The 21849-nt window shown below is 35.2% G+C and overlaps 2 protein-coding genes across 3 annotated transcripts in view; one reads left to right on the top strand and one right to left on the bottom strand.

Annotated features, from left to right (window-relative positions):
- The window catches only part of LOC126779892 (uncharacterized), a 46488-nt gene extending 25654 nt beyond the window's left edge, over positions 1-20834 (top strand). The window contains exons 5-20 of the mRNA XM_050504051.1: positions 2411-2511; positions 3283-3447; positions 4010-4132; positions 6212-6331; positions 6495-6624; positions 8278-8401; positions 8593-8744; positions 14174-14270; positions 14775-14899; positions 15301-15494; positions 16377-16463; positions 17282-17379; positions 17760-17863; positions 18351-18530; positions 18848-19021; positions 19159-20834. Of these exons, the coding sequence (XP_050360008.1) occupies positions 2411-2511; positions 3283-3447; positions 4010-4132; positions 6212-6331; positions 6495-6624; positions 8278-8401; positions 8593-8744; positions 14174-14270; positions 14775-14899; positions 15301-15494; positions 16377-16463; positions 17282-17379; positions 17760-17863; positions 18351-18530; positions 18848-19021; positions 19159-19316 (2132 nt within the window). The 3' untranslated portion in view covers positions 19317-20834. The remainder of the gene's footprint in view (positions 1-2410; positions 2512-3282; positions 3448-4009; positions 4133-6211; positions 6332-6494; positions 6625-8277; positions 8402-8592; positions 8745-14173; positions 14271-14774; positions 14900-15300; positions 15495-16376; positions 16464-17281; positions 17380-17759; positions 17864-18350; positions 18531-18847; positions 19022-19158) is intronic.
- The window catches only part of LOC126779875 (uncharacterized), a 97504-nt gene that overhangs the window by 72113 nt on the left and 3542 nt on the right, over positions 1-21849 (bottom strand). The window contains exons 1-2 of one of the 2 annotated variants that reach the window (XM_050504004.1): positions 11720-11831; positions 11167-11286 (exon numbers count right to left, since the gene is read on the bottom strand). The exons of the other annotated variant lie outside the window; for it this stretch is intronic. The gene's annotated coding sequence lies outside the window, so the exon portion shown is untranslated. Of the gene's footprint in view, positions 1-11166; positions 11287-11719; positions 11832-21849 lie in introns of those variants that run through there. 2 annotated transcript variants of the gene reach the window in all.

The raw sequence follows: 21849 nt of genomic DNA, 5'->3' as shown, positions 1-21849 counted from the left end.
GCACAAGGGACATAACATCTTAGTTCCCAAGGTTGGTGAAGGCATTGGCCATGTAAGGAATGGCTTGCATTTCCCACAACGTAACATCTATGTGCGGTGGTGACCACGTAACATCAACAATTTGTCCGTCCGTCTACCTATAACATAAAAACAAACTACAGGCACAAGACACAGCAGCATCTTAGTTCAAAAAAATTAACGCATTCGCGGTATAAGGAATGGTTGATATTTCTTACAGCGCGAATATCTAGGCAGTCATCTATTACCATCGCGTGGCTGGTGTACCATTTTACTAAACAATTTTAAGTAAATAAAAAAAAAAACTTTTCATTCCTGATCCAGTATTTGAATCCGAGAGCTCGGGATCTGCAATCTCATGTAGCATCTACAAGACCAATGAGGCAGACGAAGGATTAGTCATCACATAACAAAACGTTTAACTAATATTATAAAAAGCATTTTTTTACGATTTTTACTTTTTTGGTTACGATTGTTAATGGTCACCACCGCCCATAGACATTGGCGATGTGAGAAATATTAACCATTCCTTACATTACCAACGCGCAACCAACCTTGGGAACTAAGACGTTATGTCGCTTGTGCTTGTAGTTACACTGGCTCACTCACCCTTCAAACCGGAACGCAACAATACTAAATATTACTGTTATGCGATAGAATATTTGACGAGTGAGTGGTACTTACCCAGACAAAGCCCTATCACCTAGTTATTGGTGCTATATCGAGTAAATAGTTTCGCCCGCGGCTTCGCCCGGGGCGGAGCGGGTAATAAGTACCCTTATGTCTTTTTCTGTAACCCTGAATAGAAAGTACACCTGTATTTGGTCATACACAGGTGAATAATAATATCGCTTTTTAATTCGCCACGCTCCCTTGGGAGTAGCCACCGTGGTCACAACCGACAAAGAAGCCGTCATCATCATATATATAAAGATTGCTCAGTATATTTGCAATATTGCATTCAGTCAGGTTTTTTTTTTTAAACTTTATACATATTTCTTTAACAAGCCTTGTCACGCGTTTCCTTAATATCAATAGTATTTTTTATCCGATTCAAATGAACACAATTTTTTCTTTAAAACCTTCATCTTGATGTGTTAACGTAAAGGCAGAGAATCGTTAAATTTTATTACATAACTAGCGCACAAGGTTTTACATAATATGATGTAAATAAAGGACAAACATACATAGAATAACTCTAGTTTTTTATGAGCGAAGGACCTTCGCGTAAACAGAACTCACGAGTAATTCTCATCACAATCGAATCAATATATAATACACCAAAGTCCACTACCGCGTCTGTCTGTACATACGCGATAAACTCAAAAACTACCGAACGGATTTTCATACGGTTTTCACCAATGGATGAACTTATTCATGAGAAAGGTTTAGGTATATAATTCATTAAGGTTTTGTGTTTAATTAACTTTAATTTATATATTAACGTCAACTCCTGACTGGAATTATCGCCTGACAATCCAAATTCTACTAATTCTTTGATTGATACGAAATAATTAATTACTTATAACTGAATAAATTTAATAACTCGAATAACTGACTGGTGACTGGTGGTAGAGCTTTGTGCAAGCTCGTCTGGGTAGGTACCACCCACTCATCAGATATTCTACCACAAAACAGCAGTACTTGGTATTGTTGTGTTCCGGTTTAAAGGGTGAGTGAACCAGTGTAACTACAGGAACAGGAAAACGGATAAACGGCAACGATAACGCTTCGATTCGATTGCGATAAAGTGACAATTTTTTAGTAGAACTGGTCCCCTGGACATCGGTTGACTAGACTCCTTAATTTTTGCAATAATTTGAATATTTTTTTAATTTTTAATTTGTATAAAGAGGTAATATTACCTCTTTTATATAAATAAACCTCAAGGCTGTAAATATTTAAAAAATGTATTCTTGTTGTTAAATTAATTTTAAGCTAGTTCTAAACATTCTTACTGTGGATGTAAATGGTGTGTTACCCTATAATAAATAAATAAATAATAATATTCTGGTACATTATTCACACACGGCTATTTGATCCCAAATTAAACAGAGCTCGTACTATGGAAACCAGACAACTGATATACTACATATACTACTTTTCTTTTGTAAATACATACTTATATAGATAATTACACCCAGGCTCAGGACAAACGGACATGTTCATGCACACAAATGTCTGTCCTGGGAATCGAACCCACAACCTTCGGCGTTGTAAAAAGTTGTTAAAAGAAGAATAGTATATGTAGTATATCAGTTGTCTGGTTTCCATAGCACAAGCTTTATACAAGCTTAATTTGGGATCAGATGGCCGTGTGTGAAAAATGTCCCAGGATATTATTATTATTATATTATTATATAAATAAATAATACAATATCCTCGTCACCAGGAGTCAACTGGAGATCACGTCACAATCTACAGCCGACGCACTCGAATAGCGGAGAGAGAACTGTGTCAGAAGCCTTATCAAAACTTCTATTGAAATATCAAGTGAGTAGACCAACATCTTAATACCTTCTACCCCACAGTTGGGCATAACCTTATCATGAGGAGAAGATTATCAAGCTTATTCTAAACTCAGAACCAAGACATTGACCAACAATGTCTTTGTCCTGACAACATAACTAACCTAACAAAATCAAGCATCATTCATTTAACATTGTGACCTTCAAACGACCTTCAGTCCGAACTTGAATCTAAAAAAAACACCAGATATCTTTAGTCAGTTGTCTTCAGGCGAACGCTATGACGGTCTCCATAAAGGACACATCGAACCGTAGCCCCGACGATATTAAAACAAGTGAAACAGACACCGTGACAAATTCAATATTCGTCACGCTTAATAACACAATACAAAAATATTAATAATGAAGCAGCAATACATTTTAAGAACGATTTAATGATCTTTGTTTATCATTCCTACATTATAAAACAAAGTCCCCGTCGCGTGTGTCTGTCTGTCCGCGAGAAGCTAAAAATCTACCAAACGAATTCTGATACGGTTTTCGCCAATGGACGGAGTAATTCATGAAGAAGGTGTCGGTGTAAAATTCATTAAGAAACTTCGGTCCGAAAAGACACCATCGCTTTTTTCGACCCGAGGGCTTTATGTCGGGACCTCGGTCCACATCTTCATGAGCTAATCCACTTGACTAGATATAGCAAACTACTTATGTATATGACGTTATTATTTACTTAACATTGACGCATATAAAGAAAGTACATATTGACAGCGTTAAACTATAATATTTTTATAATCAGGGCGTTTACACGGACGCAACAAACGATGGTACCATGCGAGCGCTGACCTCAGCCGCTAAGCTGGTACCATACGACAGCGCATTGTTCGTGGTCACGGATAAGGGTGCTGGTGATCCTCAGAGGCTACCGCTCGCTTTGAGGGCTCTGGTCGAGAAGAGATTGAAGGTAACTTAAACACAAATATTTTTAATGCACATAAAATACTAAACTATATGTATACCGATAGAAATATACAACAAACGTACGGAAAACACATCTATGGCGACAAAAGACAATATAAAAAAATTATTATTAAAATTCTTACGTTATGCATATCCATAATTCGGGGAGTCCCGGTGCGCGATATGCAAGCGATCGCGTGATGTCCCCCAAACGGAGTTGGTACCGCTGATTGTTTAGTGTCCCATATACTGCGAGGGTTTATACTTTACTTGGGAGGATTGTGAAAACGCGTTTTTCCAGCGTGAAAATATAAAATATCGATAACAACCAGTGATCGAACCACATGCCGAAATTCATCTAATTATTTGGACAATTAAATATTGAAAGTTTTAGGGAAAAATTATATAAATTGTCGAACAAATGAATTTTTGTATTGAAAACACTAAAGTTCATCAACAGCTGTTATCAATCGTTTAACAAATAGATGCGGAAATGTTACTAAACTGTTTTCTTCTTGTCTATTTATTAAAACATTTATAAAATACCATTTAATAACATTCCACAGGTATACACCATATGGACGGACCCATCACATCCATCGCCTGAATCAGAGCTGGCCCTTCAGGATCTGAGGAACATATCGTCCCACACAGAGGGAGACGTTCTTCCATACTCCTTGCAAATAATGGTGCGTATTCGTTGAATTATTTTGGCTGGATAAAGGTCTAAAGGTCACCACTACACACATTTGATACGCCGCTAATCAACCATGGGAACTACTATATCCTTTCTATATAAATTAACGCTCACTAACTCACCTTTCAAACCGGAAAACAGCCATATAACATAGCTAATAAAAATTTGCAGATTCTCCCAAATATAGTCCAATTTTGGAAATTTTGTCAAATTTTCCGTAACTATGTAACAATTGTGTTTTTTTTTAATATAGTTAGCTACACAGCTAAAATATAAATTTCACCAACAATGTTTCTTATTTATCATACATATATATAATGTACATAATTTGACGAGCCGGTTGGCATGGTTAGATACTTGCCTTTCACGCCGAAGGTTGTGGGTTCGATTCCCACCCAGGACAGACATTTGTGTGCATGAACATGTCGTGTTTGTCCTAAGTCTGGGTGTAATTATCTATATAAGTATGTATTTAAAAAAAAAAGTAGTATATGTAGTATATCTGTTGTCTGGTTTCCATAGCACAAGCTTTGTATAAGCTTAATTTGGGATCAGATAACCGTGTGTGAAAAATATCCCAGGATATTATTATTATTATATAATACTACGCATCACGAGAACTAAACGATCCGCCCGATTGACTTGAAATTTGTCACAGTTACTCCTTCCCCGACGTAGATACTCACTAAGAACGGATTTTACGCAAATCCAAATCCAATCCAAAATACATTTTTATTCTTATCAACCCGTGTTTATTTTTATTTTTTTATAGAATAGAAAGGCGGACGAGCATATGACCCACCTGATGGTAAGTTGTCACCAACGCCCTTAGACATTGGCATTGTAAGAAATGTCAACCATCGCTTACATAGGCAATGCGCCACCAACCTTGGGATCTAAGATTTTATGACCCTTGTGCCTGTAATTACACTAACTCACTCACCCTTCAAACCGGAACACAACATTACCAAGTACTGCCGTTTTGCGGTAGAATATCTAATTAGTGGGTGGTACCTACCCAGACGAGCTTGCACAAAGCCCTACCACCAGTTTAGACGGAGCCAGTAGCTAGTACGTTATATACATTTATGTTTATCAGATGTGCATATACAATTATACATATAAAAATTAACCGACATCAATTCAAATACATTTTCGATGACCTAAGGACTATTATTTAAATCATCGCTATTTCAACTCGTTTTAATATCTGTCTCTTAATCACACGTTTTATCTTGCATGTTATTCTAACCACTAGAACATTACCATATATTTATTTAGTATCTCTTTCCTCAGATATATATTTTCCTCATATTTTTTTAGAAAAATATTGTAAATAGACCAGTTTATGTGTAGCGAGCAGCAGCGCCAATAGACATTCGTACTGTTAGAAATATTAACCATCCCTTACGTCATCAATACCCCACCAACCTTGGGAACTAAAATGTTATGTCCCTTGTGCCTGTAATTACACTGGCTGACTCATCCTTCAAACCGGAACACAACTATACTAAGTATTATTGATAGGCGGTCGATTACTTGATGAGTTGATGGTACCTACACAAGCTTGCAAAAATACCTACCCATTAATGTGTTGTCTCTTAATTACACACTTAAGCCTTGCATTTAATTATAATTAGTTGTATCACCATATATTTGTTCATATTGTCTATTATCGTCCCCTTCATGAATTTTCCTCATCATTTCATTACCTTTTAGATCGTGTTTACCTCCAAATGTTTTTTCTTTATTTATAAAAAATATTCTAAATTCAAATAATATTATAAATTCGAAAGTGACTCTGTTTGTTACGCTTTATCGTCTTAACTACTCAAAACATATATATGTAAATAATCTAAATTGATGATACCAATTAATATAAAAATATATTTCTAATAATTAAAATAATATATATAACAATGTATATAATATATGCGACACAGACAAGGGAGTAGACAGCGGCGGAGAGTAATGACGTCATAAGAGAGCGTCATGTCGTTTGCCGTCACGGCGTACGAGATATTTTAAATAAAAAACGACTACATTTTTATATTATTATATACATTTTCAGAGTGAAGACAGTTCTAGCAATCTCGCATCGGAATCAGATATCGAGGAATGGGAACCAATGGCAGCAACGGAACCGAGACGAGCTAAGCTCATCAACCAACCAGCTGTCGACATATTCGATGTAAGTTATGCAACTATCTTTTGTTTATGAGAATCTGATCGAAGTCGGTTCGGAATAGAATCGGGAATGTAACGTTACCGTAATAAAATATTAAAACTGGTAGTCAGGTCAGTTAAATTGTCAATTTTTTATCGCCATTAAAAATTCACTCGGTTGTATCCAGATGCTGTTGGTAAGACGAGGCAGCGAAGAGGCAATAACATGGGGTATACCGGTGGAAAACGGGGTAACGGCTTTGAGGATTCTCATCGATGGTGCCGTGGAACACGCCGTGCTGTATCCACCGAGTGATGGTATGTAAGAATGAAAACCGTCATCGACAAAATCTCAATTAACCCACTAACGTAATTAAGAAAAAAAAACCACCGCGAAATATATCTCACAAAGTTTCATCACAAACGGATAAAAAGTTCAGAAACGTATAGATTTTTTTATTTATCCATTATACGATTAGTGAACTGTCCTGTTTGAAAACAGGAAATCATTGTTACCACTAATACTGATTAAAAGATTGCAGCAATTATTTATACTTTCAATGCTATAATCAAAACTATTGTAATACGTACATCAGGACAAATTACAATGAATTATCAGATAATACAAGGTTATGTACAAACGATTCCAAATTATTATCATAATGGATATAAAGTAGGGTGCGCATAAATTAGGACTTCATCGGACTGATTCTACTATTATTACAAACATTAATAATAAATATCCTGGAGCATTATTCACACACGGCCATCTGATCCCAAACTAAGCAGAGCTCGTACTATAGAAACCAGACAACTGATATACTACATATACTACTTTTCTTTTGTAAATACATACTTATATAGATAATTACACAACTCAGGACAAACATACATGTTCATGCATACAAATGCCTGTCCTGGGTGGGAATCGAAACCACAACCTTCGGCGTGAAAGGCAAGTATCTACCAACCATGCCAATTGGCCCGTCAACCCGTTGCTTATGAAGGTGGATGGATGAATCTTTTTTACTCTACGAAAAAACCATTGACTGGATATCGATGGAATTTGGAATAGAGTTAGCTTATATCCTGATTTAAAACATTCCTATCATCATCATCATCTGCCCCCTCCCTCACATGCAGGCGTATCCGCGGCCAGAAGATATTTCTATTTTAAAAATCCTAGTTATTCTTAAACTTAATCTGTGTGATATTTCTTTATAAAAAAAACTTTTTTTATTGAATACTATTTTAACAAAGCCCCTAAATCAATGATTCCCTACTATAAATATATAGAAAAGAAATATATCAGTTTTTTAACAGAATAGGTAGGCGGACAAGCATATGGGCCACCTGATGGTAAGTTTTCACCAACGCCCATAGACATTGGCGATGTAAGAAATAGTAACCATCCCTTACATCGCCAATGCGCCAAAATGTGACTCATTTGCCCGTCTACTTATGTTATAAAAAAATATATAATAGTGTTAGTGCTACGAGTTCTACCGTTAGATTGAGTTTTTTGATATGTGGTTGAAAAATAAATCCCACCAAAATATCCTGTATGTGTAATGTTATTGGTAACCCTACCATCATTCAACATTTTGCTAACAGTGTTTATTTTGATAGTTTAACGATCGCATTGTAGTAAAGCGTCTTTATTCACAAACAGACAAATTACTTGTGCCCGTTATAAAATTATTAATAACAAACTTTCGAAAAAAAAAGTTAAATATATTTTTATTTATCTATAACAAGCAGGCAGACTGTCAAATGAGAAAAGCAATACTAAGTATTGCTGTGTAGCTGTAGAATATGTAATAGAATAAGTGGGGGTGGTGGTACCCACCCAGATAGGCTTACACAATGCCCTAACAAGTAACCAGTCTTTTAGGCCAACTCCTTGATCCACTCATTTCATCCACTGGCCTACCTTGTAACCTTCCTCTAATTAATAAATATGTCCAACAGCCCCCCAAATCGATATATACAATCAGACATCGATAGAAATGTTCTCGTCAGCATCAAAGACCGGCAGCCTGAACCCAAGGGACGTGTTCCTCGTGTTTCCTGGCTCTACGCTCGACTTCGACGGGTAAGATCTCTAGAAACTACTACACCCTTATGTATGAGATGCGTATACTATATACGTCATTACTGTAATGATTAGAATTAAATATTTTATTTATAAATTTATTTAAAAAAATACTTTTATAATTAAAACATTTTAAAAATCGAATACGTTCTAGCATAGGGGAATAACCGCCTTTATGAATTTACCAACAGCTTGTCAGTATTGCCCGCGAAGTCGCCGAGTGCGGACGCGTCAGCTCTAGTCGGGATGTGGCATTTGAGCGTCCGTTGCGAGACGTGTAACTATAGGCTTAGTGTGAGCGCAAGAACAGATCTACACTTCTACGCAGAGATTGAACCAAGAGGTATGTATGATTGTTATTATTTTGTTAATTAAAAACAAAATTAAGTTTTTAACAACGTTAATACTATATTAGCCAATGTTTAGCAGACACCTAAAGTACTGTTGATTATAAAACCTATCTAAACACAAATATATGCTAAGGCAGTTTATTGTACTTTTTCTAGTCGGTTAGTCAACCGTTTTTTTTTTTGTTACCTATTAACGAGCTTTAGTATTATCATTTAAAAAAAATAAGAGAAATTGCTTTAGATGCCGGGACTTTTGCCAGATTTAATACTCTCGTGATCGGAAGCTTTCAAGTCGAAACCTTAGACTTGCTTCGTGATCGTCAAAATCATATCATATTTACTAGTGGTAGGGCTTTGTGCAAGCTCGTCAGGGTAGGTAGGGTGTTTTGCGGTAGAATATCTGATGAGTGGGTGGTACCTACCACCTACCACCAGTCTGTTTGTTACGTTTTCCCGTTTCAACTACTCAACCGATCGTTATGAAATTTGATTTACATAATATTGCATACACTAACACCCCCCCCCCCCTAATACTTAAAAAAGAGGTCATTATCCTTCTTCTTCTTCTTCGTCGTGACACTCTTGTCAGAGCGGTCGTGGTTGCCATGAAGTATTATGTTATGGCGCAGATGTTATTCGCCTCACGAGCTTTCGCCATATGTCCCTGTTAGTGGTGAGCCTGGTGCATTCATGCAAAGGACCGCCAACAGTTGTTTTTATTTGGTCGGTCCATCGCATGGGCGTCCTTCCACGTGGTTATTATCCTACGTACTCCTAAAAGAAGTGCAACTAAGCTAGTGGTATTTTTTCCTTTAATTATTATAATCACGAACCGGTAAAATACCTGGTGGGTGGTAATACTAAAAAAAACTAACCGAAACTTCACCACGTCATAAAAAGCATGCTAGAAAAATTCCATATATTCAAGACAGAAGTCACGTGGCATATTTTATACAAAAAAAAAACAGACTAACTGCAAAATAATTGATGCAAAACAAAAACTTGCTCCCAGGCAATATTTATTATCATAACTTAATTATAGCTGTAAAAAGAGATATTAAAAAAAAAGTTTACGATGTATGTGTCATATTCTGATCAAGCAATTTCAACCTTATCACTTAAGTGATAAAGTTTATTTTTAAATGGTATACGACGATATGTATTACACGAGGGACGTAGAGATTTTTTTATATAAAAATGGACAATGACAACACCGTGTCCATCCTGCTTCGTTTATCTTAAGATTGTACTAATAGTTACCGCGACTTTTTGTATACTTAAAAATAATTTCCCCTGACTGACTATCAACACAAAGCCAAAACTACAGTCTAGGTAGCCGAAATTTGGAACATTAGTGTATTTTATTAGCATCCATAATAAGGGGACAGTTCACATCTAATATAAAGCCAGCTATCATGCCTAGTGTTAATATAGAGACAAACTGCATTTTCACATTATGCGTTAGCTAAGCGGTTGACGAGCGGTTTTTAAGGTGCCAATCAGCGTCCTCGTTACATAGTAGCGCAGCATCAAAATAGGCCGCTGAGTAAGTAACTACGCACAGCGTCATAGCGTGTTACAGGTGTGTTCTGAACGAAAAGTTAAGTATGTATGGAAACGCAGTAAGCCGAGTAACGCTTGCTCACAAAAGACTAACTTTACGTTACGTGAACGTTTGCTAGATATTAAAATTTCAGTCAGCAAAATTTTTCGACAACGTAACAATCATCTTTATACTTCAGTCAATTTACCCAAAACCTACACGAATTTTACACTTAAACCTTCCGCATGAATCTATGCGCCCATTGTTGAAAACCGTATGAAAATCAGTTCATTAGTTTTTGAGTTTATCGCGTTCATACAGACAGACGAAGAGACACGGGACTTTGTTTTATAATATGTATTCAATAAATCGGTCAACGTTTCATTATAAAGGTATTTTTAATCTTCATATACTTGTATATGATCGTTATGTTCAATCACTATATACAAGATATTTTTTTTTTATTTGTAGTAATAGTGATTAGTAGGATTATATATAAGTCATATGATATTAGTCTGATTAAGATTATCGTTAGTCTAGTATAACGAATATATCCTTTATTTTAACCCCAGCTACCCTTCGCACGGGTAGTTTATAATGGCCCACATAAAACTTCTATATAGATGAACAAATATAAAAAGACAAAATTTTATTTGTATTGTGCAGGAAACCTTCTCGGACATACGTAGAAAAACTCGACCTAAGTCTCAACACAAACGGCTAACAGTTTAAAATACGAGACGACAAACATACATACGTAATTACTTATATTTTTATTTATTAATATTTTTACGAACAATATACACCAATGCCCAAACAAAACAATGATAAAAAAAAACAAATCATGCTTCGGAGAATAAAAAAGAAATAACCTTTTCACGTCACGATGACAGCTCCGCCATCTTCCAAAATGGCGACGCACTATAGGTCAAGGACACTGCACTGAGATCACGACTTTAACCCCTTCAAATCCTTTCTTCTTCATCTTAGTACTACGTAGATTGATATAGATTAGTTAAACAATATTTTATATATATGATATATTTTAGTTTTAACAAATATGGCTCGTAATGCGTTTATAATAAATTATTTTTTTTTCTATATTAATATTTAAGTGAAATGACTTTTGATGTTTTTAATATACACGGATTTTACGCGCGAAATGACCGATAACATTTCGACTATTCTCTCTATTTATGACATAAAAACATGGCGTCTTAAATTAAAAAAAATATGTTAATTTTCAAATAAAAATCCACGAGATCTCGTCATAAAACATTTCGTTTATCTTTATTTCTAATGTTAATTTCGGAACCAATAAACTTTAAAAAGAATGTGTACCAAACTTTTTAACAACAGATAAAAAAAATACAACAGTATAAAAAGAATATAGTTGTAACAGATCAAAAAATTTAAAAAAAGAACCTATATCCCGTTGTCAATGCCGTTATATTTCGTGACACATCGCTTGGCAATGACCGATTAAAAAAAAAAAACAACACAATAGCACAATTCGGCGCGAAACACTTGACATCTAATCGACGTCTAATAACAAACTAAGAATTATAAATAAATCATCGTGTAATTTTCTTATCTATATAAAATAATAACTGCGCATGCGTCCGTCGATTTAGATTTAAGTAAAATTAAAAAATATATAAACATTCTATTTACAATAATGTTTTTAATGTTACTCGATATTTGATTTTGTTGAACATGATTCTATGATTTGATTACGAAGTAAATTTGCAACCGTATTCAATAGCACTTTTCTGTGTAGGTAATAGGTATTAAAGAATAACCTATATATTTCGTCGTGGTTCAAGCTTCGCTTCACTCCAAATCCAATCAAAATCGGTTCAGTGGTGGTGGTACGGACAAATTATATATATCATATATCATTGGTCGACAACTTGAATCTATGATATTCATTATAAATTTATGATAAAATGGCGTTTTGAATGTTGGCGAAGTTGTAATCGGAACTTTGTAAATAAAAACTGTATATAAGTAGTTAAGTGTAATATTTTTGTATTATAAAATACTTGTACTTATAAAATTCTACTGGTGGTAGAGCTTTGCGCAAGCTTGTCTGGGTAGGTACAACCCACTCATCAGATATTCTACCGCAAAACAGCAGTACTTGGTATTGTTGTGTTCCGGTTTGAAGGGTGAGTGAGCCAGTGTAATTACAGGCACAAGGGACATAACATCTTAGTTCCCTGTTCTGTTCTCCTTCATCCTGTTTGTAATACATAATATAGAGTTATTATATGTATAGAATATCTATAAATCTGAAGTCTGTCGCTAATCCGCATATCTTTGGAACTACCCATCATAATTTTACAAATTTACGTCTACTGGTTAGGCTATGTGACGTCACTCTAAATTCAATATGGCGCTTATGACTTTTTTTTATATTGATTTTGAAATACGGACGAAGTATTAAGTTTAATAATTGTAATCTAATTATGACTATGAATCTATATTATTATCTTTCTGATAATGAAAGATATGAATAAAACTGTTTAGTTTGCGTAACTTGATAATAAAAAAAACATGGACTAAGAGTTCTTTTTTTATATGACCGCCCGTAGACATTGGAACTGTCAAAATATTAGCCACCCCTTACATCGTCAATGCGCCACCAACCTTGGGAACTGAGGTTATCTCCCTCGTGTCTTTAGTTACTCTGTCTTATTTACCCTTCAAACCGGAACACAATAATACTAATTATAACAGTTTGACAGTAGAATATGTGATGAGGTGGAACCTAGGGTAGGTTCCATCCTAATTTTCAACCCTAAAAGAATTCTCGTCGAAATTTGGGCAATTTCATCCATTAGTTCAATCAAAACAGTAGAGCAGAACCCGTGTAACGTTCATTAATAGCATCAGACGTAACTTTATCTGATAAACGCAAGGAGGAAGCCATGAGGGTTATCGGTGTTACATCCCGGGTGATTGATAAGAAATCGTAAACATATGATCTTAGTATGAATGAAATCAAAACACGTATATATGTCAGAGACGGGCAAAGTCTTATTAGAAAACAGTCTACATAAAACGTTTATGTACGATAAAAGATCCGATTCGCGACGATTTCAGCCACATAACACAAAACATAAATGAATTTCACAACTAAACCTTCCTAATAAGTATGTATTTACAAAAGAAAAGTAGTATTCTGGTTTCCAGATTACGAGCTCTGCTTAGTTTGGGATTAGATGGCCGTGTGTGAATAATGTCCCAGGATATTATTATTATTAATGAATCAATCCGAAATCAGAAATAGTTTTCGTGTTTATCGCATTAAGACAGACAGATAAATCATGTATGTGTTCTTTAATCAATCATCCGATCGATCGTGTTGAAGCATTCGTGAATTCCGCGTATCTTAAGTAAGAATCACTTCGAATCTACATACTGTGGAATACTTTACGTGAGTCCGTATTTCCTGAAAGATACAACGTTGGTGTCTTCACATCCAGAGTAAACACCTTTCTTCTAGGCAAGCGTGCTACATCCTAGACCGTGTCGATGCTTAACATTAGGCAAGTCAACGGTCAAACGTTGGCCTATTAAAATAATAAAAAGACCCCGCAAAAGTGGACCAAATAACACAAGAATCGTTCTTTGTCGTTTAATATAAATGTTTTATATAGAACCAAATACTACCCGTGCGAATAGGGACGTGCTAAAAATAAATTTGAGCCGACAGAACATCTTTAGTAAAAAATATGTTTTTATAACAAGACAATACTGAGTACTGCTTTTCGGGGATATTATATGTAAATGAGTGCTAAAAACGGGTTTTCTCGAAGCCCAATCATTTACATCAGAATAGAAGTATGACCGAAATATCCCATTGTTTTTCAGATCTCTTGAAGCTCCGTGTGATGGGACCAGTTGCGAGTGTCAGGGAATCCTCTCTGGTTGATGAATACGGATTGGAACTGGCGAAGCTGCCCTTCAGGTAATACATTTTCAGGGGATCGGTTGGCTATCAATCTTGGGTATGATTGATCATACTATAATGGCACCATAATAAGACATTGAAATGCAATCATTTTTAAACTCAAAATTTTCAAAATCATCTCATTTATTTGAATATGGAATTATTTATGATGAGATAAAGAAGCATTACCAGCAAATATGTATGCGCACTATCTCACACACTAATATATCTCGGAATCACCTGATTAGCGTGGCCGAAATCAGTAAGAACATCATCATTTGTACACTCACGATCTGAAAAACCACTTCCGTAGTTCCGGTTGACGTTTGTTATCACTATTTGGTAATTGCAATGGAACAAAACGTTCCAAAAATGCCAATTCCATAATTAAAAAATCGAGACGCTATATATTTTGGAGTGAACCAAACGTTAGCGCGATTCAGAAACATGATTTTTCATATGAATTTAACATCACCATTTTATTGATTAATTATTAACTTGTACAATATTAAACTTCTTTAGTTACCAGCCAGCAGCAAACACAGGTCATGATCAAGATCCTATGTCAGATATCTTAGCTGATATACCAATGCCGAGCATCACAAGTGCACAGACGTTTGTTAAGATTTTGGGGCGAGATATTTATGGTACGAAATCTTCTTCAAATTGATCCATTTGTTGGCTATCGCCTCACATGCAGTCTATTCCAATCGAAGAAGGTTTGATGATGGCGCTGTAAAAAATATTAATCATTCTTTACATTTTCAATGCGCCACCAACCTCGGGAACTAAGACGTTAAGTCCCTTGTGCCTGTAGTTACATTGGCTCGCCCACACTACAAACCGGAACACAACAATATTAAGTTTTGATGTTTGGTGTAGAACATCTGATGAGTAGGTGGTACCAAATATCCTAATATAAAACCGTAATAAAAATGTTTATTTTACCAGATGATAAATTTAAATCTTTTGAAAAACATCATCAACAAGAAATAATATCGAATAATTACATATTTATCGAGAAGTAAAATAACGTTAATTTTTTCAGGGGAACCTTTCGTTCGCGTAGCTGGACCATTGAACCACCATACAGAAGTAAGAATGGGGAGATCAGCGTCAATTAAATTCCCCGAATCCATTAACGACCTTGAAGATGCCGAAGAGTTTAATTCGGGCGTATATAATGGAAAACTACAATACAATGACAGTAATCTACTTCCGTTCGGACAGGCAACTTCACAGGCAAGTAACCCATTAATGACAGAATGAAATTGACTTTTTAATATATTTATCTATATCGCTATACTCTAAGTTACCTTACTCCCATTTAGCTTGCTAAAGTTAAAGTTAAATAACAGCCTGTTTATGTCCCACAGCTGGGCTAAGGCCCGCTCTCCTTTTTGAGAAGGTTTTTGGAGCTTACTTCACCGCGTTGCTTCAATGCGGGTTTGTGGATATCCGTGGCAGATCACAATGTTTTCCTTCACCGCCGAGCACGAGATAAATTATAAACGATAAGCATATGAAAATTCAGTGGTGCTTGTCCTGTTTTGAACTCGGAATTCGGTTTAGATTCTCATCTAACCACTGGGCCATCGCGTCTTACGAATAGTACTTCAATCAATCAATCAATCAATCAACAGCCAATCGTTGTCCACTGCTGAACATAGGCCTCTCCCAAAGCCTAGCGGGCTTGCCGGTAACTGGGGGCCTTTTTTTGGGCGCATCTGCCATTTAGGGAGGGGTTTGCCCATACTCGCCGCGCTGGGCAGGCGTGTTGGCGAGCGCAGTAGGGGGTAAGATGTTTATGGGAGGGGGGACGCTGCTGCCCATCCCCCCTTTTCCCCGTCCCTCAGTCGCCTCTTACGACACCCACGGGATGAGATTGGGGGAGTACTATTCTAAGCCGGTACTCCACGGCCAATAGTACTATAGTACTTAATCGCTCAAATTACGCGATATCATTTCATGAAAAGTAAACAAGGGTCGCGTATTTACGTATTATCATATCTGGCGCTCATACGAGCTCTTCGAATAATTAAAGATAAAATATTAATCCGGATTAATATGAAATCGAAAGGAAGTTTGTTCGTTGAAGTTAAGTGGAAATTATTTAACTTACAGGTGGTTAACCAGAGGGGTGCAGTTTTGACATCGGTCCAGATTGGTTTAAGCACCAGGATATATGGCGCACCTGGAGATCGACTACAGGTAACACCAACTCACGATAACTTTTTTTTTATAGAATAAATAGGCGCACGAGCAAATCACCACTACCCATAGACATTGGCATTGAAAGAAATGTTAACCATCGCTTACATCACCAATGCGCCTTATGTTATGTACCTTGTGCCTGTAATTACACTGGCTCACTCACCTTTCAAACCGGAACACAACTATACCAAGTACTGCTATTTTGCGGTAGAATATCTAATGATTGGGTGGTACCAATCCAGCTGAGCTTGCGCATACCCTACCACCAGTAAACTTGACATTATATTACATAAATACTCCTTTGGGGGCTTGATTTTACTAATAAGTAATTTTCATATTATTTAACACGATATTCTACTTAAGAAAACTTTTGTTATATACATTTCTTTTAAATAATAAACAATTATACCCCTTCAGGGTTCCAATTTCATTTATACATTACCGTATGCCGAAAAAATCAAATGTTAAGCTGAATATAGAATATATAAAAAATACCATAGATATACTTTTGTCCCCTTTTAAGATTAAAAATAACATTAACGAATTATTTAAATCAATGAATATCAATTTGTCTTGAGTAATTATTTTTTTATCACTATTGCTCATCTCTTGATTTTTTTTATAACTAAAGTTCAAACTTTAATCATTCTCGTCAAGTGTTAGTTATTAGTGAAAACTTGATTGATTTATGTGTCATTTTACTGGTATTTAATTCCACGTTTCCCGAAAATTTAATAAATTAAATTATTATAATATAATTATTAGTAAACTATACTACTCGTGCGATTGTAAGAAACCGAAACATTTTATTCTAGTTGTATTACGAAGTCACAAACTTCAGGGAACAGGCGGTCAGATTTAACTTCGAAGCAGTCGGAGAATTAAGATTCTTAACCGGAATGGAACCTAGATCGTAAGTTTTATTAAAAACATATAATAAGCAATACAAATAGTAATTTATATATATATATATATATATATATATATATATATATACTAATATTACAAATGCAGAAGTAACTCTGTCTGTTACGCTTTCACCGATTTTGATGAAATGTGGTATGAAGCAAGTTTGAACCCAAAGAATGGACATAGGCTATTTTTTACTACCTAATATATATACCCGCCTTATATACCCGCCTCTCTCACCCTAATATGCGGACGAATACTTGCCCCTGTACGTGCCCTTTATGGGCGCCAATTTTCACACATGTTATCGAACGCACCAAATAGGATACCTAACAGACAAAGCCGCTGACGTAGTATGGAATAACATAATACCATTTTTTTCAGGCAAACTATAGCTTCAGGTCAAACAGCTACAATTATAGTCAGTCTAACGATCAATCAGAACGCTCAACCTGGTGCAAGGGACCTCGTTACATTCACAGCTTATGGTATGTCGTTTTTTATCAAACACTTTTCGCTTGTTACTAAATACGATTAAAATTCGAGGAAAAACATTTCGATGTGTAAGCATCTTACAATCTGGTAGCTAACTGAGACTTCGAGCGTCAGATGAGTAAGCGTAAGATTTCGAGCGTCAGATGATGTCAGCGCTCACATGTTTACTTATCAATTCTCGTTAGTACCTTGGCTCTCACATTTTTTTTCATACTCTTATTACTATTTTTATTAATGATAACACTAAATCTGATAATTGAACCTGTGATTATCTTGTGTTATTCTCTTTCTATGATTTCAAAATAACTCCCTCATTTTAAGTTACCTTTTTTCTCTTAAAACTACCTCCGTTACAAAAATATTTCAATACCTAGTTTCTAGTCTCCTTGGCACGGCCGCCGCAGCTGAAATCGATCTCGAATACATCAGATGTAACTGAATACAAGTTATAATTTTTTTCTACCTTTCTTTTGTTTCCAGGTCTAGATCAAGTCTCAATATCAACGTACGTCTACGTGATGAACCCTGGCGAGAATATACGAGACGTGACTGCGCCGGAAATGAGGCACAACTTCCAGGGATCCTGTTTAGGGAGGCAGGGCAGCGACTGCGCAGAGCACTTCTGGTCAGCGACCATCATCGCCAGAGATCCCGTTGGTGGTAAGCTTAATTTGAAACTGAACTGTTGTATTTATATAATAATAATAAATATCATTATTGCACGCACAAACGAAGTTTTTTTTTAAATATTTTTTGTGTATATTCGTCATTTTTAAACTGTTTTAAATTTGTATAACTTTTCTAATTATTTAAATTGTGATATATATGTAGATAGGTAAGGTGAACATATTGTATATATCTTTATACACGTATATACCTTCTGTCTATCCGGGCCCCGACTTAGAGATTCAAGGCCCCTAGGCACTTAGACATTTATATTATGTATCTCACACCAACAGCTGCGTCTATATTTCCAGGTCTACTCCGTCTAACATCATCACCACTAGGGCTGGTGTATGACGGCAACTTCATATCTGGCGCTAGAGACGAGGTGATGGCTTCATACAGAGCGACCTGCTGCGCCCCAAGGGTCATTGTCAACTCTGTCGATGCCTTCGGAAATGTTAACAGCTATACCATTGATATTTCAAGTATGTATTTGTAGAACTATCTATTTTATGGTACTTTTTTATATACAAGTGAGGCAAAGGCACAAACTTTTATGCCACTAATGACAATGTATAAAAAAAATAAAATTATCGTTTTAATTTTTTTCACCTTTCCACAGATTATATAAACGAAGCTGGCATTGCAGCGATCGCTCTTGGAGTCATACTTATTATCGTATTATTAGTTTTAATAATATTTTTCATATATTGGTGTGTTAAACGCCGGAAGGAATCCAGAGAACTACCAACATACACGACATCCAGAAATATCAATTAAGAACGCAATCAATCAAGCGATTTATATTAAAAACTTTGTAAAGTATTTTTTTTTAATTTATATATATAGGTTTAAGTTTTAAGTATCCGTCCAATATGAAAAAAAAACATATATAAAGCTCAATGCAAGCTTAATAGCTCAAGTTTAAGAAAGATCTCGACACTTAAAATATGAAACGCAGTTCATCGATACTAACATTGAGATGTGCCCATGTTTCTTAAAACACTTATCGTTGTGTGTATTCTATCTTAATGTATAACTTATCTGTACTTAAAACGATAAAACTGAATAATTCACACAACAATAAACCAACGGAAAGCGCTCACAAGTTTTGTAATGTTCAAATTGAGTACGTAAAGGATTAAAGGATTGATAAGCTGAAGTGGCAGTGGGCTGGACACATATGTCGCAGAACCGACGACCGTTGGAGTAGACGTGTTCTGGAGTGGAGACCACGCCTTGGCAAATGTAGCGTAGGACGTAATCCAGCTAGATGGAGTGACGATATACGCGAGTACGTAATGAAAATAAACAATTTTATCCATTGATATATAAAAAACCTTTTTTTTAGGTTTTTTTTTAAATATCAATGATTTTATCGCGACAAAAACACAACGAAATAAAGATGAGATGTGACGTCACAAATGTTCTCTTCATTTCAACTTGATTGGTATTGAATATTCTTTTTATTTCTTTGGACGCACACATCTCTGTAGTTAACAGTCGAATTTGAAAAAAAAAAAAAGCCTTTGAATATCCTCGTGAAGATCAGACGCAATTAAAATGATGCTACGATCGTTTACGGAAGGAACAACGCGTCTGTAAACACGCGGAGCATTTAGAATTTAGTTTCTTTAAAAGCAATAATTTAAATACATATTCGAAGAGTTTTAAAATATATCGTTTTTAAATATAATATAATATATAATATTACTTTTAAGTTACCTTTATTATTATTAACTTAATTAAACATTTTTAAAAAAAAAACTAATAATAATATTAAGATATTTATTGTCTACAATATTATTTCAAAACATACGGCTGTACTTATGAACTTTGCTTAGTTAAGCACTGTTTTGTCTCTTTCTATCATCATTGATTTGACATTCGAAAGAAGGAGGCACAGCATTGTAGGGCTACCACACATACGTGCCTGAGATGTCATAAATAAATAATCCACGACAACGCAACGTTACACGATGACGAAACACGAAACGTCACGACGTCGGTTCATGTGTTACATCCCTTTCTGATATCATTGCTTTGACATTCGAAAGAAAAAGATAACATTGTTGAACTTACCCTTCAACAAGTTTTATAAGCATAGCTGATATTCGTTGAGATTTTCTAATTTTTATTTTTTTTTTAATAATTGTTAATTAAATATATTTTACTAATACGGGTAGTACAATTTATTGAATAATTAAATAAAAAAATAAATAATATAAGTTAATATTACTAAGCGTTCAGCCATATATTATGAGTTATTTTATTGTATTTTATTGCAAATAAAATTTTATATGAAATCAACTCTTTCATTACCCTAACCCTCCCCCTTTCCTTATTTAGAAATAAAGAGATTTAATCGTAAATCAAACAAAGACAAGCAATTTAAGTGAATTTATTTATAACTAGAAAAACACGCGACTTCGCCAGCATGGAATTCAGTTTGTAACGAAATTCTTTCAACATGCTATTGTTATTATATTAAGATATATGCTGCTATTTAAACTTACATAATGCCTATTTCAATTAAACATAAAAATATATTTAAATTATTATATAGCGGTTGTCTAAAAAAACCAACGACGAAAAAACGACGAGCCGGTTGGCGTGGTTGATAGATACATGCCTTTCACGCCGAAGGTTGTGGGTTCGATTCCCACCCAGGTCAGACATTTGTGTGCATGAACATGTCTGTTTGTCCTGAGTCTGGGTGAAATTATCTATATAAGTATGTATTTACAAAGAAAAGTAGTATATGTAGTATATCAATTGTCCGGTTTCCACAGTACAAGCTCTGCTTAGTTTGGGATCAGATGGCCGTGTGTGAATAATGTCCCAGGATTTTATTAAAAAATTTAGCCGTTTTGAAGGAACCCCGGACAAACAGACAGACATACAAAAGATAGATAGCGAAAAATACAAAAACATAATATTTGGGTTTCGATAACATAAAAATACTCAATATGGCTATATGACAGTTATCTTGACTTAAACAGTGGATTATTTTGAGATCACAGACAGACGCTTCAATTCTATTTATTCGTATGGATTCATCTCGTGCTCGATGAACGAAAATAAAAGGCAATCGTTGATATCCATGCAGGATAAACAGTTATTCAATTTCATTTAACTACTGTGTATCTTGATGGTCCTTCACGGTAGAATATAAATTCTGTAGCGGTTGTAACTTTAAATTTAATAATAAAACCACAATTCAAATGCTAATAAAGTATTTTGATTTCGTTTATAAAAGAAACTTTAATGATTAAATTCTACATGTCAACAAAAACCTCAGAGCTTTTGAAAT

This window comes from Nymphalis io, chromosome 30 (assembly GCF_905147045.1).
Source record: "Nymphalis io chromosome 30, ilAglIoxx1.1, whole genome shotgun sequence".
Classification (NCBI taxonomy): domain Eukaryota; kingdom Metazoa; phylum Arthropoda; class Insecta; order Lepidoptera; family Nymphalidae; genus Nymphalis; species Nymphalis io.
This window is presented reverse-complemented; position numbering and strand designations above follow the sequence as displayed.